Source organism: Suillus fuscotomentosus (genome assembly GCF_016647785.1).
Source record: "Suillus fuscotomentosus strain FC203 chromosome Unknown F5891scaffold_149, whole genome shotgun sequence".
Taxonomy (NCBI): Eukaryota; Fungi; Basidiomycota; class Agaricomycetes; order Boletales; family Suillaceae; genus Suillus; species Suillus fuscotomentosus.
Window position 1 is genome coordinate 44709 of NW_024539661.1, and position 27078 is coordinate 71786.

General features: G+C 44.9%; 3 protein-coding genes across 3 annotated transcripts; all 3 read right to left on the reverse strand.

The window, feature by feature from the left end:
• Positions 1-1068: 1068 nt before the first annotated feature.
• F5891DRAFT_129276 (uncharacterized protein) lies at positions 1069-2417 on the reverse strand. Its single transcript, XM_041370588.1, has 5 exons — positions 2149-2417; positions 1839-2096; positions 1581-1778; positions 1424-1529; positions 1069-1359 (listed from the first exon to the last, which is right to left on the reverse strand). Exons 2-5 carry the CDS (start codon positions 2061-2063, stop codon positions 1190-1192), a joined length of 699 nt encoding a protein of 232 aa, XP_041217641.1. The 5' UTR covers positions 2064-2096; positions 2149-2417; the 3' UTR covers positions 1069-1189.
• F5891DRAFT_1072786 (uncharacterized protein) lies at positions 2325-3094 on the reverse strand. Its single transcript, XM_041363319.1, has 3 exons — positions 3047-3094; positions 2439-2991; positions 2325-2345 (listed from the first exon to the last, which is right to left on the reverse strand). The coding sequence occupies exon 2, from the start codon at positions 2929-2931 to the stop codon at positions 2635-2637; it is 297 nt and encodes a 98-aa protein (XP_041217642.1). The 5' UTR covers positions 2932-2991; positions 3047-3094; the 3' UTR covers positions 2325-2345; positions 2439-2634.
• A 7952-nt stretch (positions 3095-11046) lies between these two features.
• Positions 11047-14852, reverse strand: F5891DRAFT_987211 (uncharacterized protein; the record flags this gene model as incomplete). Its single annotated transcript, XM_041377868.1, has 13 exons — positions 11047-11114; positions 11313-11433; positions 11577-11697; positions 11746-11847; positions 11938-12020; positions 12705-12913; positions 12965-13229; positions 13281-13298; positions 13430-13515; positions 13679-13737; positions 14052-14214; positions 14305-14312; positions 14464-14852. The coding sequence occupies 13 exons, from the start codon at positions 14850-14852 to the stop codon at positions 11047-11049; spliced, it is 1692 nt and encodes a 563-aa protein (XP_041217643.1).
• Positions 14853-27078: the final 12226 nt, after the last annotated feature.

Below are 27078 nucleotides of genomic sequence, written 5' to 3' on the forward strand. Positions count from 1 at the left end.
AGAACACGAGAGAAAATAGAGATGAGAGATGAGCGCTCCAGACGTAGAACCTTCCCCACCCCATATCGCCTTCAGGAATCAGTTGGCCTTAATGCACCCCAAGAGGGAGCCATTGCATAGCACATACGAATACTGACAAGTTACATATATAGATACAGAACGACGCAGCATGTACTGTCTACTATAGGGCGCGGCCCCAGCGGACAATAAACACTGATCAAAAAAAAAAACAAAAAAAAAAAATGAACAGGCTCTAAACAAACTTATTCATGTACAGCTTGGTAAGCTTCAAGTTATTCACCTCAGCTTGCTTGGCCGTCGCAGGCCGCTAGCCCTGCTTCAACGTTTCCGATCGTCATCAAGCCATTTACATCATGGTTTTTCGATCTTGTTTCGATCACTTGCTCCAAATGTGCATCCAAGCGTGCGCACTGCGATCGAAGAACCCTTTATGCGGTGGAAGCTTCGTGATGGCATGTGTGTATGTTGATGTAAAGGAGGCATTAAACCATGAGGAGTCAAATATGAGCGCTAGCGCTTGAGCACATACGTGTGGAACTTGCAAACTCTAACCCATGTCGCTGGTGCCATGTCGCTCTAGAAACTCGCCGCCTTCAAATTTCGGCATTACTACCTAAAAATGGGTGAAGGATTGGAAGGGCTTTCCTGCAAGTGAGATTTTGAATGGCTGATAGGTTCGAGCTGTAAATCTGATAAGGACGCAGATAGAAATACTTATACCCCTGATGGCAGCTTCAGTCCGCGGGCCCTGACGCTTGTGATGTATCGATACGTACTATAGCTCGACATCGTCAGTGGCTGGCAAATTAAATCATGATCGAGTAGAGCTGACAGTCATGATGTAACATGAACATACGGAAGGAACAATCGTGTTGTCTTTTCGAGTATTTGGTTGACCATAAAGGCCACCTAGCGGTCGCTACTAGCATATCGAGTCGCTCCCTGAATTAAGAGAGGAATGAATCGCAATCAAGCCATCCTATTCTGTGTTGGATACGGCAAGTAAGTAGTGTCTTGTTTGAAGACGTTGATGAGGCAGGCTCTATGAGAAGATCGAATGTTTCGGCACAAGTCGATCAAAAGTGTATAAAGATTAAAGAAACAAGCACATAGGTATTAAATATCAAGAGTTCTACTAGAAAAGTAAAACACCAGAGGTATATCACGATTATGTGAAAAATTTGGAATGGGCGAAAATGCCAAACCATACACTAGCAGACAGAAGACACACCAAGCTGACATGACGCTGCATAAAAAAATCGTCCAAGAATTTGCCGAGAGTCACAACTCCTATAAGAGAGTTAATGTAATTCGCCCCAAGGAGGATGATAGAAAGAGCTGCCAGGTAGAATTCCAGCGAGTCAACACCGAAACTGAAACCAAACCGAAGAAATATGCATACCGCCCAGGATAGATGCCAAAGAGTAGGCAAGACAGAATTGCGACATACGAAACAAGCCGACGTGATACAAGACATCGTAACGTCCCAACCCAAACGGTTTCTTGTCCTGAGTATTATTTGAGTCAATGACAGCTGCACGAATCGAAAAAATTCCTGCCTTTTTACCAATTTCACAAAGCTCTATCATCAAATTTGATCTGAAAAAGCACACCTGGAAAAGTAGTCCTACGACAGAGAATATGGACGACATGTGTAACAGCACAAAACAATACTCGATGGAAGTGGCGTCGAAATCTTGAGCGCCGTGTGGTATATTCCAGATGCACACCATGCTCGCAAGAAAAACCAGTGCTTGCTACGAATGCGAATCACATCAATTTTGTACAAACAATGATGGAATGAACGGTAAACTCACGCCCACATGGAGACCTACCGCCTCGTGGTGCAAGCGATCATTATACTCCTGCCAGCCCGTTTCCTTTTCCACCTCGCGCCATAATTTCTCGAGATTAGGCTGGTTGAGGATGAGAGTGCAGAAAAACGCAAAGGTCTGCTGAGCGCGGGACCCCAAGGGAGGTTTCCAATCCTCGGGAAGTTCTGGGAGTTTCTTCTCGACACTCCCTGACTTTGTGTTGGACATGATTGGAGGTGGCTGTTGTTGGGTAGAAGTTATCTAAATGGAGAGCGTTCGTGAGAGAAGGTCAATGGGAACAGCGTATACTTACCTCGGAGTTCAAGTTATACTAACTCACAAATACAAAGTGAGCTGCAAAGGCGAGGAACACGCGAAGAAGACACAGAAAAACGACTTACAAAGCCCCGAAGTGCAGATTATTTGAGGGGGCGCACGGACCTAGTATGTAGAAGCATCGCAGTAGACGATCTCCGAGGAGGCGCAGCACCAGGACCGGGTATGAGCTGTCTATAAGCAAAAAAGGAAATTGAATGTAGTTATAATGACAAGGATATTACTGTGACATGCACGGTACACAACACTGAGGAGCGCGCAACTTACGATCACCCACCGGTAATACCCGAAAAACCGTCGCGCTTGTTTGATTGCTAGATCGATCGATCGATGTGTCGCTGTGTCACTCGATGTTTCCTACTGAGTCAAGTGATAAGATGAATCGACATGAATGGTACAAAAAGTTTGAATTTGTAAAGAAAACGGCTTCAAATCCTAGCTCATAAGGATACTACGTATTCCACTAGGGAATAGTATGAATTGCTATTGAATGCCATAGAAGATAATGTACCAAAATGCCGAACCACACGTACCCAAATCGTCGATAGTACAACAAAGTAAGCTTTGATTGATCTTTCATAAAGATAGCGTCCAAGAATCTACCAATTGTGACAGTCGCCATAAGAGAGGCTAAAATATGCGTCCTGGGAACAATAATGCAAAGAGCTGGAAGACAAGTCAGTACCGACATGAAATAAAACGAGGGATGCTTACCGCCCGCGAGACACCCAAAAGAGTAGGCGAGAAGAAACCGTGCCATACGAAACTGGCAAACGTGAAACAGGACATAGCAACGCTCCACCACGAACGGCTGTTGACCCTGAGTAAACAATTTTGATCAATGATAGAGCTGAATACTTTGGGAAAAAACCTACCTCCTCACAATTATCGCCTGACTCCAATAACGCGGCGGATGACCCAAACAACACCTGGAAAAGCAGTCCCATAGCGGACAATATAAACGACCAAATTAAGGACACGAGATAAAATTCCAGGGAATATCCTTGCAGATATTTAGCAGCCCATGAACTCATCAGGCATGCAAGACTCGCAAACAATACTAGTACTTGCTGCAACAACAAATATGTCAGTCGTACAAGTCAGAATGGTAATAAATGGTATACTCACGCCTATACGAAGACCCGCCAACTCATCATACATGTGGTTGTTATACGTCTTCCAGCCATTTTCCTTTCTCACCTCCTGCCATACTTCATCGAGATCGGGCTTGTTGAAAGTGAATTTACAGAGGAAGGTGAAGAAATCCTGAAAATAGGGATCTGAGGGAGGTTTCCAGCTATCAGGAATGTCTGGCAGCTGTTTTTCGCTCTCGCCATGAGTTGCAGAAGGCGAGACGGTATCCGCCGTTGTCGTGTCGAACGAGGAAGTAATATCAACTAAGCTATCTGGATCTGTGTTATACATGGTCACAGGAATCTTGTTGAGCTTTAGAAATTGGCCTGTTCAATTTAGAATGATTATGATAGAAAGTCAGCGGGAACAGCGCTTAGGTTGTACCTGCCTAGCGTGTTGAAGTAGCAAGGTTGAGGTTTCGAACGAAAGGGGGCTATATGCAAAAAAGGAAATTATTGTTAATGAGTGACGTAAGTTACACCGGGGAAGCACTCCTATCTTAGCCATGGCCTACTACGCGCAAATGCCATCTCCTCTAGACCACATATGTTGTATGCCTGTCACAGCCCAAAATAGTGACATTGAAATAAGACTCAGCTCTGTCATGCTCGCCTACCATGAGCTCGATACATGCTGAACCATAATATTGGTCGAGCACCTTGCTATACTGATTGTCCCATTTCTTGAGCAGCATAGCTGGAGACCAGCCTGCATGTTGCTGTGCAGCGTTTGCGAGTATGTTGATGGAAAGAGGGCGAAAATGGATAAGGTCCTCTGTCTTCTTCGGCTTCACTATGACTGATGGCATGGCGATAAATTTCAAAGAACACTCAGCTCATTGAGAATGACATTTGTAAGAGAACTCTTTCCCATGCCCGCCAGACCAATCAATCCAATATGCTCGTCATTGGTGACAAGGTTCATCACCACCACAAGATCATTGTGGTCACACAACATGGCTGGCCGCAATGGTGGCTCAGTTAGGCGATACCTAGTCATATTTAGAGAATATGCACAACCCGACAAAATGGCGACTTACTTTGGAACATTGATATTAGTAGTATTGAGTCCCCAAACGAGCTTGTTCACACTTATTGCAATGCGAGTGATTACTTCAAGCTTGATATCAGCGGCAAATTTGAAATGGTGATAGAGAAGAGCCTCTACCAAAATCATTGCTCCAGCTTTGAGGCTGCTTCACTATTCTTGAAGCTAATCGAACCGATTGGTATCGTCAGTTACTATTGACAACCTGATGTCATGGATCTTAAGGTATCGGCAGGCTGATTGTGCGATGACGTTGGCTGTGCCATTGTGTTTGCTCATATACTCATTTTGCCTTCTTAATTGTGGCCCCCGAGTAACAACCGAAGTTTGAACAAAAATTATTGAACCGCGACAATTATAATCGCACCAAGGAGACATACCTTACTCGTCTCACGCTGCAGCCACTTCGACAACACAAGGACGGCTTGGGCATTGCGGGAGTTCAAAGTCTTCATTGGTGTGGGGTTGAGAGTGGAAGAGCGAGAACAACCAGCTGAAGAGTGGCATCTGCACACGAACTGAGCCCAAGTTCACAATTACAATTCACAGGAGTGCAAATTAATGACTTTCGGCAAACCAGTAATCTGCAGGTCTCACCAATAACATGTCTATATAAACTCAATCCTTGGATTTGGACATCTGGTTAGCTAAGTAGAGTCAGTGTGTATATACCTGGAAAAAAACTAGCGCAACATACCACCAGCCCTGGAGCTGATAAGTGTTGGAACACCATTTCTCCTCTGCTCAAGTCACGCCGGGGCCCCAGTCGGGTATTGGACCTTTGTTCGTCTGACTCAGACCCTGAACAGCATCTGTGGTAAACGGGACCCAGCTTTTTTGTCCACTAGTAAATAGAAGCGGTGAGATGGAAAAAGATCTGATCAGTCGATATGAAAATAATTCAGAACCGTTCTTGAGTCCATAAGCAATCCTAGACTATCCCAAACCGAAAAGTCGTACTAGTAGATGCAACAGCGGAAATTCATCGGGTCCTGTCTACGCGATTGAGAAGTTGGTCTGTGTGTGAGCCTTGGACATGTTTCTCCAGTAATAAATTTCAAGTTGGATATTGATGTGGGACAGTGAACTTGGGTTCTACCATTTAATTATGCAACTGCCAATATTGATGTACTGCCTCAATTCGACTCAATTCACCTTAGCAGTAACACTACAAGGAGGCCGAGTCAACTTTAGATCAAAAAGGCTCTTGTTTCTAGATTTTCGATTTTCAGATGCCGTGAGATAGCAAAAACAGCAAAGCTCAGCCCTCAGAAATGTTAACCATGTAGTGATGGCCGAGTTCAGTTCAGAACCGCGGTTCGAACTCGAACTGTTATGAACTTGACCGAAGTCCGGTCCAAGGTTTGGGCAATGAGAGGAACCAAATCGTTGGTCCAGTTCCCGGTTTGACGACCTGTAGGAATTGCTGAACCTGTTCGAACCACGGAGATACATCAGACCGGTGGAGATCTGAAAACAGTATGTTGTACTCTAATATTAGTATTAGTTGTACCTTTGAAGTGAAATAAAGATATACCTGGCCGCATCTATGTTTGATTTGCTGGTTCACGTGATTCAAGTTGCTTGACACATTGTTGACCACGGTACAAGCTCAACTTCTTTCGCTCGTCTTGTATATGATTTTGCTCTATACAGTGATTGATCTAAATTAATCTACATTAATTTGACAGATATTGAGGCTTTACTCTCGGCGGCATGCATCTGTGAGTCGGACTCCTTGACGACACTATGTTTTAAAACCACTCGACGAAGTTAAGTTCAATTTTCAATTGGCGACTCATGTAATTTGTTGCAAGATATGTCTTGACCCATCACCTCCATTTCCATAACCTGTTTGCACTATTCGAAAGGTATATTAGCTGGTAAACTGACTTATCATTGACCGAACACAACTCATGATGTCTGACAGTGCTGTTGGCCCAAACGGCAAGCTAAAAGATGCGTCCAAAATGGTATGGTTCAATGATGTGGATGATGAGCACCCTATCCCCTCCTCATCTATGACCACTCCATTACATCCATTCTTTACTGGTGCTGCTCCCCCTGCAGCTATCATAGCTGGCGCTTGTCGTTCTACTTGAGCACCTCGACCTTCGACGAGGATACTGGATCCTGACAATGTTGCATCATCCAGTACCGCCCAAGGTAAATGAAAAGCTGCCGATGATCTAGCTGTTACCAGATGACGGGTCGCACGCAAGACTATTGCAAGCCCTACTTCTTCCATTCACAATGAAGAATCCGATGGTGATGTTAATATTGGTGGTACTGATCTCGACCATCCTGATGCAGTAGGTGGTGACACTGAAGCTGAGGATGATGTGGAGCATGTATATGCATCAACAAAAGCTATGGGAGATGCGGACCATAAGGTGAGTCACTAGGATTGTTTTCATCCACAATTTTCTCATGTACAAACTAGGGTTTGACTCGCCGTCCTAAGGCTAAACGAACTGCAGATGTTTGTACCATCTTCGTCAAGAAAAATGATTATGTAGACCCACATACTGGGCTGGTCGAGTCAGGACACATGTGCACAGTCTGTCAAAAGAACAGTGTTGCCGCGAGACAATGCTTCTTCAAGGGCAGCATGTCAACCCTCTGTACTCATATCTCAAGGCAAGTATTCCACATCAGTGATTGATGTATTTATGCTGACGACAGAATACAGGCATCGCAATCATATCAAGGTTTATCAAGAACATTGCAAGAAATTAGATATTCCCTTGAACGAAAGGGCGTGTCCAAAGTCCAATGTGACTGGAACCCTTGACAGGTATATTTGATCCTGCACTGACATTTGACTTTGTCATTAACTTACATTTCAGTCAACGAAGTCTTGATGGGATCGTAGTTCATCAGCCATGCGCACCTGCATTTACAACCAGCAGCCTTCTTGACTATGTCGTTGAGTTGATTGTGTGTGAGGACAAGGTAAGGCTATACCATCAAGGTAGGAGCAACATAGCAACATCTAATTCAAAACTACAGGCATTCCAACTTGTGGAAAAAGGCCCATTCCATCGCCTACTAACTTACCTCCAACCGTCTTTGTCTGACAATGACATTCCGCGCTGTAAGGCCATTCACAAGGAAATCATGAAGAAAGCAGCAGCTACTGAAGCACGTCTGAAAGATATTCTCAAGGTGTTTTTCTTTCTCTTTATGATATCTACCATCTTAACAGTGAACTCGCTGCAGGATATACCTGGAAAAGTTTCGTTCACATTTGATGCTTGGACATCCGACCCTGGTGATCCATTTTTGTCTGTCACCGGCCATTATATCCACATACAACCAGATAAACCTAACGACTGGAAACTTTGAACCGAGCAGCTAGCCTTTTCGCCCATCAAAGGACGTCATACTGGAGCAAATATGGCTAATTTACTTGTGCGCACAGTTGACCGGTATAGTCTTCGTCTGAAAGCAATTTTTCATTTGTTTTTAATCTATGTGATACTAGATAACAATCAGGTTGGTTGGTTCACCTGTGATAATGCATCGAGTAACGACACATGCCTTGACACCTTTGCTGATATCATCAATGCCGATAAGGACACCGGTGTGAAGATGTGGGATCCTGTACAAGGACATGTCAGGTAACTGTGGTACGCATCTATATGTTTGCACATCTCATTGTTTGAACAGATGTATGGAACATACCATTAATCTTGCTGCTGGATGTTTTGTCACTACTGTCTCGCCGACATCAGCTTGCAAGCTTCTCAAAAAGATCAAGGCAGCATTCAAATGTGCTCAGCTGGAAGGTAAAGATGTTGATCTGGATGCTTTAGAGGCTGACTTGGAGGATGTCGATGTCGAGGGTGACCAGGAGGAGGAGGATGACAATGACAAGGAATTTGGAGTTGGGGACACGATCGGAAAGGCACTAGTGCTTGTGAAGCAGGTATGCTATCCTGCAGTCCTCGTTTCTGATATCTTACTGACTGGTATATATAATAGATTTGTGCATCACCACAGGCTCGCACTTTTTTTGCTCAATCGTGTAAGCAGGCAGATGTTCCTACCCTTGAGCTGATGCAGTGGGTGTGGACACGCTGGGCTTCAATGCATAGTTTCATCTCACGCATGCTGTTACTTCAGAAGGCACGTCTCTCTCGTATACTATGTTTTAAAAGCTAATTGAGGCATCTCGGTAGGGCGTCAATCTTTTTGTTGAGCTCGCTGACGACAGTGAAGATGTTCCAAACCTCAAAGGGAAGTCCTATGCAGATTTTCGACTCGACAGAAGGGACTGGGAACAACTAAAATTAATGCATGAGGTTCTACAGGTTTGTCATTACAACTAGTTACATGTTTTATATTCTTTGTACACTGACAACAATGACAGGAACCAGCAAGTGCCACACAAACCTTTTCCAGCTCATGCGACCCTTCTGTCTGGCGGAAGATTCCTGTCCTTGAATTTTTACAGAAGTCATGGGAAAACATGGCCAAGCTCCCTCGATTTTCCAAAGTCAGTGATGCAATTCAAAAGGCTTTGGAAAATGTTGCGAAGTGGTATCACAAAACGAAGGATACTGACATATATTTTATTTGCCTTGGTATGTTCATACCTTTTCACTTATGATGATACTGATGAGTTACCGGCTTTGAAGCACTTGACCCCAATGTCAAGATTGCGTATGCCGAACATCAGTGGGACAAGGCATCATTTGATGTTGGCCTTGATAGGCTCAGACAAGTGGTAATGTTTTCCCTCGTGGTCGTCACAGGCTGATTAGTATATTCATAGTTTGATGAGTACTATGTGGCCCTGATCTCTGTTGCTGTAGAGGCCAACAACGAACAAGGGACATCTGACTTACATGGTCAGTATGGCCATTCTTGGGTGCTTGCAGCTGTGCAAGCACATCTCGCATCAGAACGCACCCAGCTGAACCCTCGTGCTTAACTTACGGCTCATCTTGGAAGTTCTCTCGAGCAGACTGATGATGTTGTAGGTTGGTGGGGGGTGAGTTTTTATGCTATCACAAGCATATGAGTTGACTAATCAAGATTTGTACAGCACCACCAGTCACAGTACCCGACTCTTTCATGCATGGCCAGGGACTACTTGCCCATACAAGGCTCTTCTACACCCTCAGAATGTGCCTTTTCGAGTGGCAGATTGACAGGAACCAAGCGATGGAACCATCTCAAAACAGATGTTTTTGAGAGCTTGCAGTTGTTGAAGAGTGCATACCGCAATGGTCACATGTCTGCCGCTAGTGATGCCAAGGAGCACTTGGATGCGCTGATTGCTGCCCTCCATGATGATGCAGATGAAGGTAGCGAGTAGTTATATTTTCTCTTTGTTATCTAGCTACTATCTTGCACTACTCTACATCTCTACTCTACGTCTCGGCCAATGAATTTTTTTTGGCTATTTGGACGGTCCAGTTCAGGGTTCGGACCCTTGATGAACTGGAACTGGACCATTATTGGACTGAACCGATGGTCCGGTCCACAGTTCTGTTTGTGGAGAGAACCGAACCATAGGTTCAGTTCTCGGTTCTGAGAATTTGCCAGAGAACTGGACCAAACTGGACCCATCCATCACTATGCTGGATGCAATTGGAGCTGCTTGATGTTGACGATGAAGGGTGGCTACAGTATGAACGACATGTTCAAGGTGCGTGTGTAAGATGCGGCGAGTTGTGGAGGTTGATATGGAGGAGTTGTAGAAATTGAATCTATGACACTTTGCTAACATCCAAGTATCAAGTATGACTCAAGCCACACACCTCCAATCAGAGGTTGTAGTGGTGGGTTAACCCTTAGCTCATGAAGCACATTGTTTAAGTCAAAATCCAAATGATACTTGTTGAAAACATAGATAGTCTGTTTATGGAGTTAATGTTTTCTGTGTTTGCAGTGAGAATACGACTTGCCTGGTCATGTGCACCCACTAGCTCACAAACATTGTCGGTATGCAAGCGTGTGCCATTGGAAAGGTAAGCCAAGATAGCGTCCTGATCAATGCCCGTCTCCTGATTCAAGAATGCCTCTAGGCTTCCTCGCCTGTAAAACAACCGTTAGTGCGGTCTAAAACTGGGCATATACTTATCTCTCAATGTCTTGTAAGTTAGCATTGACATGTTGTTTGACGTAATGAGCAGCAATTCAGCAGTGCTTGGAGGTGATCTGCGCAGGCAGATCGTCAGGCATCAAGAGAGAGGGTACTTGCTTGCCATCGAGGCAGGCATTCTAAATGAACCTGCAGAAGTTGCAAGAGTGTGAGCACTGCAAGCGAAGGAAGGGGGCGAATGACTCACCTGTTCATCATTGTATTGGGGGAAGGCAGCCTGTCAAGAAGAAAAACTTGCCCGCAATTTCAAGTGTCTTCGAGAACGCAGCTCCCTAGCTTTTGAAGGCTGGCTGGTGTAGCCAGTGGTGCACGTGGGGCGTTTCAGAATTCACGGAGATTGCAGAATCAATAAGAGGATACTGCATGGCGACCTTGCGAGAGAGATGGAATGGGCATGGTCTAGCCAAGTGGGTGAGAGGACCTTTCATCCAGTCAGTTGTCGTCCATGATGTGTTCAAGTTGGCGTCAGCACGTTGCAGGCGGTGAGCATGCTGGTTGTCAGCGCGAAAAATCGAGCACCAGTCTGAGCCCAGCGTCAAATCGGGGATTACATCCAACAGTTCACTTGTACTTGCCTGATCATGCTTCCCTGGTTTTGCAGACGTGACCACCGATGTAACTAGGCTGGCTTGGTTCACGGTGGTATACTATACACGCAGACTCAGTCAAGTCAATAGGTTATGATAATAATACTGTACTACTTACCACGGCCTCAAGGCAGGCCTTTCCAGGAGCGATCTCCTGAGGAGTCCATCATCTTTCAATATAAGCTAGCTTATAGTTTAGGTTGAGAACTTCAACTGTGTGAGAAACAACAATGCAAAGCAGGAAACACAAAAGCTCACTGAGACAGATGGGGTAAATGTCCAATTCACTTGCCTTCTTGCAATATTTTTCGACATTCTTGAGTCCCTGTTGGATGGCATCGGTAACTGACATGTACCATCCATCACTTGCCATCAATCTCTAACAATCATCAAGACATTGGAGTGTAGGGATCGTACTTAGGCTGTTGGGTGTTTCGCAGATGAAAAAGATCGTTGTGCAGTAGCAGGCCCCTACAATAGGACATCAGAAAACAAGCAAGGTGGTATTCCATGGCGACATACCTTGAGAACATCATGGACTTTCCAGTCTGCACGTTCGAGTTTGAAGCCTTGATAAGACTTCTTTCGAAACTTTGATGCCTCAGAACTCTCCATCCGGGAGAGTTGTGAAGCGGGTAATAGCCTAAAAATGAATGAAAATATCGAAGGTAGCGTTTCATGGTTCACTCACAGGACAAAGAGCAATGAGACGCTCGAACTTGTCTTCGCATCTGATGAGAATGTCGCATTAAACAATGGAAGAAAATCTTCTGGAACCAACTCAGAATGAATCCTGAGCATCGTGAGGTTCGGAACCGTTCGGAACCGTTCAAGAACCAATGAAAAACTGACCTATACAAACCAGACAAAGAACCATACATACTTCGGTTCGGTCATGTTCGATGGTGTCGCAGTGGACCAGACTGTCGTGGAACCAGACCATTGATCAGGTTCGAACCACGGCACCTATAGTTTGACTGCCTGAAACGTAGACACTGCAGATAGAAATCGGTAACCAAAGTGATAATGATAGGGATAACACAATATAAATAAAAATCCAGTCAAACGTACAGAAGGCGTAATATGACATATCAATACAATAGTTATGCATGTTCCACACTGCACTTCAAGGCAAACTACAACTACAGGCGAGAGTGTCACATGAGCGCAGAGCCATTGGAGGATACAGAATCATCAAACCAATCGTCAAACCAATCGTCAGCCCAATCATCAGAGGCATTGCCGGGTAGATGCGATTTGTAAGTCATAGCACTTCCAGAGGATGTGCATGTGCCTACAGTCACATTAGTGAGACAACAAAAGTAAAAACTGCAGACCCACCATCATGAGTACATTGAATCCCAGCAGTGCGTGCAATAGCTTCAGAAAACATGTCCACCTCGGACTGGGCACGTCATTTCATCAGCTGCAGAATACAAAAATCAGACTTGAGTACATCCAGCAGTTTGTCTTGAAGCTGTCGTATTTGTCGAGGTAGAAGGGGTTCGTGTCTACACAGGATGCGCTAATGTAGTCACTGTATGTGACGTTACTAACCCAGGCCTTTATCAAATAAGGCAGGGGAAGAAATGTGTCGTTGGTCTGCATAGTGTCAGAACACCGAGTCCCTCAAAGTAGAATACCACTGACCTTTGAGACATGTTCGTAAACTTCTCGAGTTTGTGGGAAATTCATCTGAAACTGCCATGACGTGGAAAGCCATGCCTTGCATTTTTCTCGAGTAGCTTTTGATACTCGAGAGCGATCAAAATCGACCGACAAGGCATCATCATGAACAGAGAGGGGTGTTCCTACATGCATGACAGGGTTATCTCTGAGAATTTCTCTTTGCCATGTAGCTAGGGGAAGAAGATTGGTGTCAAAAATCATGTCATGAGAGAATGACTTACATGGGTGGTATTGGGTGTTCAGCTCTTCATACACATTCACAATAGCTTTACTAAATAAGGAAACTTCCATCTGAGCTCGATACATCCTCTGCTCCATCAAGCAACACCCTCCTTGCACAAGGAAGGTGATGCTAGTGTACTCTTCCTGCTGGAGCCGTCTCTCCACTGCGGAGACCCTGAGGCTTATGTGAAGGACAGCTATGAGATAAAGGGAGTCAACCCATCCAAACAGCACAGATGCTGTAATCAAAAGAGAGTCTGGAAGCTAAATTCATGTTACGAGAAAACAATATGCAAAACATGTGAGTGCACTAACAATTTCACGTCCCTGTTTCTGCAGCCAAGATTTCAGGGCATTCTCAGTGTGTTCACCAAGCAAGTATCTTGTCGCAGGAGTGTTACATGTAGGAAGAAAAGCTGAACTGATATTTAACATATTGAAGTGGGGGGCAACAAGAGGCTCACATGTGATTGTTTAGGGCTTTCAAGCAAGTTTAGAGGCCATGGCTGTGCAACAGCGGTTCTAGCAGTGGTGGCTGTATGCTGGCGGTCTATAAAAAAACACAGCATGAGTAAGTAATTAAAAGAATTACCAAATATCTATGTATGACGTGGAAAGTCCATCAGATAATACGCAAGTCCTGTGTGATGATTTTTTGAGTGTACGATCGGTGGGCTTAGGTATCATTGCTTACTGGAGGGTTGTAGACGTACTTGCTCGTTCGCATGAACCATGCCTGCGGGTCATAGCTGCCACAATCTGACTTGGGTTGCTGTAGTTACCACATCAGCGGGTTAGATCATGCTACAGAGTGCTACGGAGCGCTTTGTAGCACTCTGTAATCATGTGTAATGAATTATGTTTCCCTGATGCATGACGAGCTTCTTAGTCCTCACATATCTCAAGATTCACAACACAACGCAGGGCCATGTACATTCAAACCCAACTGATGACTCCACAACATATAGAAAGCAAATTATGTTTCAGCTCGACTTATTTGCGGCGGGCGATCTTGACGACATCAGTTTTCCTGCATGTTGCATTCCATTAATCAGTAGCAATAAAGTGAATATCATGTCGACTCACCTCAGGTTACAAAACTCTGTGAGGTAAACCCGGAGTACCGGGAGTTCTGGGTCATCTTCCTGTGCGAAGAGGACCATAGCCATCCCAAGAAGTCCGTCATAAACCTCGCTAACAGAAGGGAACTGTGACAATTCAATGTCGACTCCCCCTGTCTTAACCATGTCTATCAGATAGGACAATAGGGCGCTGTAACACTGACACAATGGGGCACATTTAGATGAATAGGAATCCATGACGCAGAAAAGCGACTTACGCAGGCCCCTGAAAACGCCAACGGAATATTATATGAATGAGCTCCTGACCGCAATCTAGAGCTGTGCGACTTATCCCGACCGCAGCGAGGCTTCATTGGAAGAGCTCGTGGACAAATTGTGCCCTTTCCTTGGTGCAATTCAGTTGTGTGAGTAAGAACAGATTGATGGGTTTTCCAAGGGCAACATCAGATGTCATCTCGACCCTCAAGTGAACGAGGACCATTTTCCACTGGGCATACTGCTCTTGAATGACGCTTAGTGTGTCTGGACCGTCTGCTTGCTGCACTTCAGGTTGCGTGACATTGTCGAGATTTGTCATGCAACCAGTCATGTTCACAGAAGGATCACGGGAATCCCCCACTGGGGGTACCTCAGGGACAATCAGGGTTCGTCCAAACAGGAGTATGTCAAACACAGGAGGCTCTGGCTCCGGGACAACGAGAGGTGGCTGAAACGGCTGATAGTCATTGAACTCCGGGGAAATTATGGGGGTTTGAAATACATTGTAGGTTGTGTAGTTGAATCTAGCGATATTATGTTGATACATATGATCGTCCTTCAGGATAATTGTATTTATATCCCATTCATCTTCTACTCCTGGAGGGCCTTTGGAGGTATTAATTCGACATAAGAGGTGTTCCTTCAGTTTCGGAACAAAGTTCTGAAAGAGCGTGTTAAAAGGAAGGCTCTCGATATAGTAGTATATGACCTACTTCTATGGCTGAATCACCGGGGTGGCTAATTAAGTACGATCCTATATGTACAGGATACTTTTGTGTGAGGCCAATATGATGATGAGCTTGAGGGCTTCTTGCTACCTCGGAAATTTCGACATGGGGGCGATGAACAACAGTGTCACCCATATGACGAATACAATTCTGACGGCGCTCGATCCGAGTCAGCTGTTTAATAAAAGATTTGCAATCAGTACAACAATATCTTGCCTTGGGAGAACAGTGTTCGAGTTCACCCTGGAGAAGTCAAGTGAGGGAAGTTCATATAGTTGGAGATTATAGGACAGACCGGTTCAGTGCTATAGGAATCAGATGTTCCATACCGATGAATAGTAGACACATAGTCTCCCAACGCGTGAAATTTATATGTTTGAAAATTGAATGCTTTGGTGCATTTCACATTCTTGGCTGATACCTCCGAGTCATCCACCTCCGGTTGCCCTACGACACGAGTAGGTCTTGTGCCTTTATGCCCTACCTGATTAGCCTCCTTCTTCGCATGGCGTCGGGCACGAGACCTGACTTCCTGGCCAAGCTCGTGGGTCTCATAAGCATCGCAAACTGTGGCCTTGAATTGGTGAAACTGTTGGCCAAGCGCCAACATCACGTGGTCCATGATCTCGAGGGTCAGATCAGAATGCATTCTGAGCCTAGCTAGCCCATGCCAATGAGCCATGGTGAATAGTAACTTAAGAACAGTCTGATTATGTGGCTCCGGAAGAAGACCATCAAACACAGGGATAGAGCACTGTACATTGTGTTAGCCTATCCCAGTTGAATGACGGTAACAACATGCCTGAAGGAGATCTTCAAAGTTTCTAGCCACCAAATGTTTCATCTCGGATGAATTGGCTGAAAATCTTCGAATGGTGGCTGAGCCAAACATTGGAGTCTGCCTGTATCTGACAATAGAAATCAGCTGAATCAGGCAAGTGACACATATCATACATCATACCTCTGATCCAATCGATGAATGAGGCCCGGGTCCTGCGCCGTAATGATGCGCAATAAGTGAATAAACAGCATCTTCCATACACCGATCTCAAACTCGTGTAGTAGATCCACCACAAGAGCATGAAATATACTGAAACTCATATGTCCAAGGCGGTCTGAGAATGCATTCTAAGATGTAGTTAGTCATTGATGGCAAATGCAAATTGAGTGAAAGTCTTACTGAGGTAGGCACCCACAACTGAGGCTTCAAAATGTGTTCCACTGCTGCGCTGCTGACTGCGAAGTTGTGCTCATAAATCAGCGAGTGGGCGTCATTCACGAGCATTCTCCTTTTCTCATCACTGCGAGAAAGGGTCTGACGTTGTTGTCTGTCTTGAGGCATGCCCATGTTCTGAATACGATTCTTAGGTATTAGGCAGCGGGGACATGGACACCCTCCTAAGTTTCAAACAGTAGCTATAAGTACTCTGGTGAAATTAGAATCAATACTATTTAAGATACAAATTGAGTATATGTACTTTTCTGGATAGTCTGCAGAATAAGTGAAGATCCTCGGGTAGAATCTGCGCATGATACCATCACAGCAAGACACCACAATGCCATGCTCGTATGCCTCGAGGAACTCATTGTCCAGTAGAATCTTCCATTGCTCATGAAAGAAAGCTCTGTGACAATGTGTTGCGCACTCGCTGTTCATGCCTTTCCCATCTGTGAAGGCTTTAAATGAATTGGGGAGCTGGTAACACAACGTTAAGTATGCAGCAGATCAAACAATGTAGCAAGCAAGACGGACCATTTCAAAGTAGGCAACATGATTGCTCAAATTGAGCGATGGCTTGCAATGATGATACTTGGACTCGTTGCCAAAGTACATGTAGGTAGGCCACAGTTTGGCAGTGCCAAATGAAGTGAGTTGTGTGGTGTCAGACCAAAACATGAGGCCAGCCACCACTTGAGGTAAATCGCAGCCAGGCTCCCCCAGTAATTCTTGCAGATCGCTGTGGGCTTTGTGAAAAGCAGTAGACGTGTACAAGTCCCCATAGACGGTGACTTCGACATCCAGGTGAGGGGGATTCCAACGCAGCTGGTACGGCTCGTAATGGAAGAGCTTATCATCCTGGGCATTAGCTAGCTTCTCTCGCAAAACACCCACGAGAGAATGGTGGTATAATTCTGCAGCATGATAACGCCGTGACCCTGGTGTTTCAGTGGTGCGCGCAAATGGCACCTCGATGGACACCAGTGTCCTCTTCCATCCAGCGTCTGCATCCTCCCATTCCTCTCCATCTGCCTCGTCATAGTCATTGGTGCCAAGCTGGGAGTTGATTTTTTTCCAATGGGTAGAACATATGTCGGCAACCTTGAAGGTACTGTGACCAATAATTTTCATCAGCTTCATATAGTCTGCTTGCAATTTTTGCAAGTCTTGATTCCAATACCAATCACCAAGCTCAAATGAAGAACAATTAGGATATGGATGATACTGAGAGTCACCGCTCGCAGCAAGAGGTGCATGTTCTTCATCATTGACCTGAGGGTTGTGCGGTATAAACGACAGGTCTGTGATGGCGATGAACTGTTCTGGATTGTGGAATGGTACTTCAGGGGAGAAGTATTGATGCACAAGCCCAAAGATATTTGGAGGGGTGTGCAATACCATGTGTACTGGTGAGACAGGTCGATGATCTGCAGCGACAATAGATACCACAGGTGCAAGATGACAGTCGCGAGTTTCCAATGGAACAGCAGGCGGAGGCTGTGGAAGCACATCTCTGAATCTTAGTGGCATCCGGCGGTTCTGATGTCTCGGCCAGTGCTGTGCCAGGGACATGTCCTCTACGTCATTTTCTGCTCCCTCACATGCAGGAGGGACACCTGCTCCTTCAGAAGCTAGTGACAAGTGAGGCAGAGATGGCACTGTCACTTCGAGATCTGATGCTGTCGAAGGACTGGCTTGCCCAGAGGCCAGTTGGCTGGCAGATGGTACATTGAGCGATCCAGCCACCCCCATGGGCCCAGCCCCATCGTGTGAGCTGCGCAGCTTCTTCCTATGGATTAAGAGTTCCTTGACAGATGATATGGCCGATGAAAGACGCTTTTGGTCTGAGAGCATGACTGCTGGTGGTAGTTGAAGTAGTTTTGCGCTGTAAAGGTGCGCTTACAGATGCAGGTGTAACCAGCAGCTGACATGGAAAAAAATGCAACAAGGGGGGATTACACCATCCAAGATATCATGCAACAATATAATCGAAGCCGAATACACAAGAAATCTACCGAAGTTGCAGAAATTTATGACCATGATCACCGAGTACCTGACAATGGAGACCGTGATTGCCCAGTACCTGAAAATGGAGACCACGATCGCCCAGTACCTGAAAATGAATACCACACTAGCTGAGTGGCCGAAAATAGTGATCGTGGAATGGTGGCATGTCTTGCAGGGATGCTTAAATGCTCCAAGTATGAGAGTAAGGCATCTTACATGCCCCAGGAATGTCTACACACTCTTCTCTACATCCTGAAGCACTGGAACATCTGGTATTTAAAGCTGACCCTAAGATCGTCAAGATGCTGGTGAATATCTTGATTTGCCGCCATGGGATACTGCATTATCACGGCCCAACGGGAGAACTAACCATGTATCAATGGTTAATCAATTAATTTTATGAAACACTCAATGCACTCACCCGAATGACAGGCCAACCAATGGATATGGACACAAAATTCATCCATCACAGTTTATGATGTATCATGAGACGCATGTCTTCCGTTACCCATCTTGCCTTTGCTTTAAGGGTGATAGTTATGTCGAAGCTTTAGTTTTTAAGTGAACTGCAGGGATATGTAGAGAAGAGTATGTTGCCAAATGCGCCACCAGTACTTGCGTAAGTTGGCTTCCTTGAAATCAAGGAAGGGGTGGCCGACACTTAACTCAGTGAATGTAGAAAAGTTCTTTGAGAGAGCCTATGTACTGGCTATGCATTATCCATGCAAAGGTATACTTGTTGTATATCCATGTCTTCACACACTCATACTCTCAAGAGTATTGCCTGCCCTGCATGCTCCCACCATGTGATGACGACCACCAGGAATCACTGCATTCTTGGCTATATCTGCAACGGTGTCCCCCACATCAAGATCCTAGTAAAAATTACCTGTTGTAGCTATCAGTATCTAATTCTAAGATTCAAGTTTAGCACCAATGAGATTTATGATGCGATGCATCCAAGATCAGAGACAATGCCCTCCCGGGACATTGCACGAGCCTGATGGGTGCCCATCAGGACATTCATTAATCCTATATAGATGCATTAAAGACTTGATTATACTGGGTGATGGGTATCTCACCACCTTGCAGCGCCGTATGCGATATCCCAGCATAGTTGACACTGCTAGACGACTTAACCCTCAATACGTCGTTGGATGAAAGTTATATTAATAATTTGACGCATATGGCGCCAGACTTCATGACTACAATAATTCTAAGTGCTTGTAAATCAAGTGACTACTGTTACAATAACACTTTTCTCCTGCTTTGTTGTTCTCTTTGTTTGATAACATGCCTTCCATCTATGATCACTTACCTTTCTTGGATCATGTACTTATATCTCACGACTACCTTGGTCTGTGCGCGCATATTGACTTATTTAAGCACGTGTATTAGCTTTGTAGAACTTCACTTGAATCTTACTAGGTTTTACCAGAACTTCCTTTGCTTAAGACCTCCAATCTTAAGTCATCTGAACTAGCATTCTTAGTTGAAGCACTCCTTCGACTAAGTCTTATAGAACCCCTTCTTTTCTGAAGGACTCTACAAATCTCAACAGTCGAAAGACTCTGTCGAGTCCCTGTTGTTAGAACTATCCTAGTTCGTAACAAAAGATTCAAGTCGCTCAAAGGACACCTGTATCCACACGTGTCCTGAAGAAAAGAAACAGAAACAGACAAGCCCAGGCTGAGCAAGACAGCTAGCGCAGGCAAAGAAGAAATGACAAACTGACTTCACTCACTCCTACCTTTCAAGCCCTTAACCTCAGTACCCCTGTACTGCCACTGAACATGTCGTCTTCATCGAAACTATTTGAATATAAGATCAATCATCCACCCATCTTCGATGGAGATCGAGAGAAGTCCAAATCTTTCATCCTATCCTGCAATGCATACATGGACATTAACGAGGAATTATACAAGACCGACAAGCAATGTGTCATCTTCATCACCTCATTCATGAATAAAGGAAATGCACTGCTATGGAAAGAAGAATTCCTGACAGATGCCCAACACGTCGACTCTTCTGGACAGAAGAAAGGATATGGAACAATGAAAGAATTCATGGAAGTATTTGACAAAGACTTTGGAGCTATTGACCCCTCTGGAACCGCCTTAGCAAGAATCATTCACCTCAAACAAGGCAATGGAGAACTGCAAAGCTACATCGCAGACTTCCAAAGACTCCTCGCGCAAGCAAAAATCAAAGAAGAACATATGAAGATATTCCATTTCCAGAATGGGCTGAACACCGGACTCCTCACCAAGATATTCAATGCTGGGGGAGTCCCAAAGAACCTTGACGACTATATTGCTGCAGTCATAGATATGGATAACTGCTATATGTGGCTCCAATCTATTAGAGCAAGTTCTTTTCCCCAACAAAAGAAAAGAAGATTCGGAGATCAGCGATTTGTAGAGACAGAGACACTATGGTGGTCGACAGAATTGGCAGGCTTACTGAAGCCGAGAAACAGGAGCACATGCGAATCAGAAAATGTTTCAACTGCCATCAGATTAGGCATTGAGCTAGGGAATGTCCGCAGAAAAGGAACGGACCTTCCCCACCTATTCGACAAGTGGAAGAAAAGGAAGAAGAAGCAAGGCGAGTTAACGAGGATTTTTGAAGAGGAGGTCTACATCGACGGTAGTATCTCCAGAAGAACCAATACATGTAATACAAGCAATAGGTGAAAGAAAAGAACTTCATGTCCCAATCACCCTCGTCTCCCGAACACATTCAGAAAATGTCGAAACCAACACAGTAATTGATTCCGGAGCAGCCAGAACTTATATCTCCGAAGACTTTGTAAAGAAGCACAAGATCTGAACCAAGAAACTAGAAAAACCATTCTTTATCAGAACCACAGATGGAAACTACTTTAGTAGTGGACCAGTGGAATGATACTGCACACTCATCATCAAGATCAATGAAAGAATGATGATCGGAAAGTTCAACATCACGAAGCTAGGAACCAAAGATCTGATCCTTTTGGGGATCCCCTGGCTCAGAGCAATGAACCCATCCATTGATTGGGCCAGTCAGACTCTTTCCCTCCCTGCCACGGAAAAATCCACTGAAGTAGAAAAATACATAAAAGAAACATCCAGACCAAAGAAAATGTTCTTTAAAGAATTCAATACCAAAGAAGATGTATGGACGACTTCGCTGGTGTCCTCAGAAACCCTTATGGACGATGGAGAATACCTCAAAAGAATAGAAGAAATTCCAAAGGAGACGCCAAAGTATAGTAATAAAGCTCAAGAACTCACATCCGAGGAAAAAATCAAACAAAAGAAAACCTTCGAAGAATTAGTCCCTTCTTACCTCCACGACTTCTCAGATGTATTTGCAAAAGACGGTCTAAATCAACTTCCCCCGGAGAGACCCAGTATCGATCATCGGATAGAAACGAAGCCTAGTTTCATCCAAAAAACGTCCAAAATTTATCCTCTTTCCCACAACGAGCGACTTGTGGTTAAAAAATTTATCGCTGAAAACCTGGCCAAAGGATTTATCGTCAAATCAAAATCCCCGCAGGCAAGCGGATTTTTCTTCGTAGGAAAGAAGAGTGGAGAACTTCGCCCATGTCAGGACTATCGCTTCCTTAACGACCAAACAATAAAAAATGTGATCCTCTTCCACTTCCCTCATCCCTAGTCGAATGATTACATGGCGCTAAATTCTTCACTAAAATGGGTATCAGATCTGGATATAACAATATTTGAATTCATACCGAGGATAGATGGAAAGCAGCATTCATCATGGAAGAAGGATTGCTTGAACCAATGGTTATGTTCTTCGGATTATGCAATTCTCCCGCCACTTTCCAAGCCTATATGGATAGCACTTTCCGGACAGAACTTAACGAAGGATGGCTGGTTATCTATATGGACAATATCCTAATCTTTTCCACCACGATCGAAGAACATCAAAAACGAACTCGTATGATCTTGGAAAAGATCTGTCAAGAACAGTTATTCTTGAAACCTGAGAAATGTACCTTCAACTCTCAAGAGATGGAATATTTGGGCATGATCATTAAACCTGGGCACGTAGAAATGGACAAAGATAAGACAAACAGGATACAAGACTGGCCTACCCCTCAATTGGTGAAAGAAGTTTGCTCCTTTTTTGGGTTTTGTAACTTCTATTGAACCTTCGTCTCTCATTACTTGGATATAGCCCAACCTCTTATCGATCTAACCAAGAAAGACACCATATTCATTTGGACCCCATTGTGTCAACAAACATTCGAAAAACTCAAGGCATGCTTCACCAGTCACCTGGTACTCCGTAATCCTGATCCTTCTCAACACTTCGCTATTGCAACAGATGCCTCTCTTGTTGCCTCAAAAGGAGTGTTGCTTCAAACAGACGAGAATGGTAATTATCATCCATGTGCTTACCTTTCTCAGTTGTTTGGACCAGCCAAACAAAACTATCCGATCCATGACAGAGAATTATTGGCCATCATATGAGCTCTTTCCCATTGGAGACACTCCTTGGAAGGGCATCCATTCCCCATCATCGTATTCACTGATCACATGAATCTCTTATATTTCCGAAAATCAGAATGACTCTCTAGACAACAAGCATATTGGCAGCTATTTTTGACTTCTTTTGATCTAGAATTACATCATGTTCCTGGTTCAAAACTAGTTGTTCCGGATGCACTGTCTCGGTGACCAGACCATGATGACAGATCCGCCAATAATCAGGAAACAGTGTTACTACCAGATTCCATGTTTATCCGACTCATCGATGATGATCTTCATGCTGCCTTATCTTCGGAAACTTGTGATCCTATGTTTACTACAGCACAGGATGCTTTGAATGGTCTCTGTTTGCCCCCAATGAAGTCTTCTCTCTCGGATTGGTCAGTTTCTGATGATATCCTTTTCTACAAGGATCGTGCATACATCGCGCCCGGTCATCGACACCGAATCCTAGAAAAATACCACAATCATCCTACCGCAGGGCATCCTGGCCGTTTTAAGACTGAAGAATTGGTCAAGCGAGAAGCTTAGTGGCCTGGCATGGGAACATTTATCAGGAAATATGTTGATGGATGTGCCACTTGCCAGCAAATGAAAGTCAATACCCAACCTACCACCCCTCCCCTAACTCCTATCGCAACCTCTGCCACTTGACCATTTGCACAAGTCTCCGTCGATCTGATTACCGATCTCCCTATCTCCTCGGGCTTCGACAGTATCATAGTCGTGGTAGACCATGGGCTTAGTAAGGGGGTGATCATTACCCCTTGTCACAAAACTATATCTTCCGAAGGAGTGGCGAAACTTTTCCTAAAGCACGTTTTCAAACGCTTTGGTCTCCATGACAAAGTAATATCAGATAGAGGACCCCAATTCCTCTCCAAATTCTCGCTAGAATTGGCACGACTTCTTGATTACACTATCGCCCCTTCCACTGTGTATCATCCACAGACCGATGGACAAACAGAATGGCTAAATCAGGAACTGGAAACCTATCTACGAATATAGTGCCAGAACAACCCATCTGAATGGGTAGAACATCTCCCTATCGCTGAATTCGGCCACAACCATTGAAGACATGCTACAAAAGACACTTCCCCCTTCCCCCTTCTTCATTATGATGGGATACGAACCAAAGGCTCTCCCACACATTCTCCCTGAATCAAAGATACCTGCAGCAGGAGAACGAGTGAAACTTCTCCAAAAGATAAGGGGAGAAGCGGTAGCCTGTCATAACATTGCTATGCAACGAATGACGGAAAGATCCTTCGGACAGAAGTACCAACCATGGAAAGTCGGAGATAAGGTATGGCTATCTTCTACCAACCTCAGGTTGAAACTTCCATCTTGGAAACTCGCTCCGAAACGATACGGACCATTTGTTATCTCCGCAGTATTATCTCCGATCACTTTCACACTCCAATTACCGCTGCAATGGAAGATCCACCCCACATTCCACACTTCTCAGTTATCGTCCTATAGCGAAAATAACGAACATGGCTCGAACTTCTTAGAACCACCACCTGATATTCTAGAAGAAGAAGAAGAAGAAGAAGAATACGAAATCGAAGCCATCCTCGCGCATAAAGGGAATGGAAGAAGACGCCATTATCTAGTATCTTGGAAAGGATATTCTTCCGCCAGTAATGAGTGGATTCCCGAAGAGAACTTGGGAAATGCCATGGAGACCCTCAACGCCTATAAAGCCAGAAACTTGCTTTGAAATCAAAAACTACATTGATGATATACTCCTTACCCAAACTCAAAACCTCCAGCAAGAATGTCTTTCCCAACCTCCTTCACACTCCCCTATGAATCCACTTTCTCGACCACTACGTATGCAAATGATGAAGACCGATATGAAGCCTTTATCTCCCATGCCAAAGACCTTACCCTCATTGAGGCAGCCATGCTCTGCCCCCAACACGCCATCGAACTCAACAGAATCCTCTTTGAAAGAAATGCATATTCCGTTAACCTCCTCGTCAACATTGTCAGAGCCACAGACCTTATCGAAAGACTCACTTGCCTCGTCGAGGACGAATCAGTCTGACATGGCATTATGCACCTTCAAAGGCATATACACAACTTTACTTTGCGTCTTATTCCTGATGAGGTTAGAGATGATATTAGAACCGTCATCCATATTGTCGCAGAACGATCAGCGGGTGTTGCTCATCCGCCTTCTCCATCCCCTGTCAATAGAACTGACAACCTGCCCCCGTCTTACCACGATGCAGTACCTGTACCTCCTCCTCATATTCCTAACGAGCTGTTGGCTGCTGTCAATAGTCTCACGCAAACCATGGAAGCCATGATCGCCACTCTCAATATAGAAAATCAACCCCCTCCCGTAGAACGACAAATCATGCCACCTGTAGATGCCCCCATCGAAAATACTCCTCTGCCTAATGCCTTCATCGAAACACAACACCATCCAGAAAATCTTTATAAAGCATTCTCTGCTAGTTATGAGGAAATAGAAGCGAACACTAACGAGCAATATCTCTCCTATCATGAAATCAAAGATCTCTCAGCCGTGCTCAAAGCGCTTCACATTCATCCTCCAATGACCATCCCTAAATCATTATCCATGCATACATTCAAAGATGGAATCATTCCCATCGAGACGCTAGGAGCAACTGCTCCTTCTACTCCTGCTGAGCTAATCGCGGAGGCGGAACAACAAGATGTTTCTTATAGGCACCCTGTCGAATTCAAACCACCTGCCACTCTTTGGAAAAGAGCATGTGGACAATCCTATAAAGGAAAGGGAAAGAAACGGGCTACTAGTGTTACGACGGTGGTCGCGTGTGAACTGGGATAATCTAACAGCGACGATCACGACAGTGATACCACGTGCTGAGAGTCCGAGGTCGGCTCCTACAGAAGAGCAGGAGTTGCGTACACTTGCGGAGGCGAGCGATGATAGCGAGTTACAGACAGAAGGGTTCTCAGGTCCTTCCGAAGGTGCGGATCTGATGTCAATCAGGTAGCTTTAGAAAGACAAAGGTTTCGAGGTAAAACCCAGTAGGATTAAAGTAAGGAACATCTACTTTAATCGTCGACCTTATATAAGGCTACTCTATCGTATCTAAGCTCAGCTTGAAGCTGGGTTCTAATCTGCTTATCTATTGAGTCAGAGATACCATGCATGAGGCAGGCTTCTATCAGTACATGAGGCAACATGAGGCTTGCCTTCTATCTTTGATAACATAAATAGGTCTTCTAGACCTATGTTGTCATATGTTTGTCATAGCGGTCCAGACCGCTTATCTAAGCCGGCATCTTCCGGGCTTCTCTTCTATCTGTCGTTTTGTCATCAAGGCCTAAAGGCCCAGTTATCGTGTCGTTGCCGTGCGAGGTGGCAGAGGGCTGGTCGAGTAGCTGGGGGCTCTCGTAGTGACTGTAACAACTAGCGCGGATGAAGCACTGAGCCCACGACCTGGTCTGTCCCCACTACGTTCTACTTCATCCAACCCAGATGAAAATTGTTATGCACTCAAATAGATCTGTTATGCGGAGCCCTAAGAGGGGCATCGTCCGCTAACATTCGTGACGTAACCGGAAGGGTCCGGTGTAGCGACTGAGACTGGCGACAACGAGTCGGCAGATATCAGAGACGTGCGTGTCACGTGACTTCTTCTAAGACGGATGTCTTCAAAGTCACTGACGTTCTCAAAGTAAGGACAGTCTTGTCCGAACGATGAGTAGTCGATCGAGGTAGACTTAGGCGCGATGAGCACCTAAGAAAAGATACTAGAGACTGAAGCTGAGGGGGCTTCAGAGGGAAGTATGTTCGAGGGAAGATTGAGTAGATTCAAGTTAGGGAATCTAGTACAGGGTGACTGACTACTTATACTAAGTGGAAAGGGTTAAGGGCAAGGCTACCGTACTGTAGGTAAGGGCAAAGGGGAAACGGAAAGGGTATAGGTACGCTGGTAGCAGAGCCTGATTAGTGATGTGAGGTCGAATGTGGAACGAGCCAACGGTAAATGATACAATGCGCAGCACGCATGAGTCAGAGGAAAGATAAGACAAGATAAGGAAAGCCACATTGATGGCACGAGTCAGAACGAGTCATAGCCTGAAGGCACGTGCGCACGTTGGTGCGAGAGGAGGGGGATGAGGGACGGGAACGGTCCCGAGGATCTGGTCAACGGATAGTCGGTAGAGAAGTATGAGCCGGAGGCATACGAGGGCGAGGACGAAGGGGAAAAATGATAGGGGGGCCATGTAGCCGATGTTACTTGTAACAAAAATCGAGTTTGCTGATACTGCAAAACTCTCGGGCACCGTCAAATACATTGCCCAGAT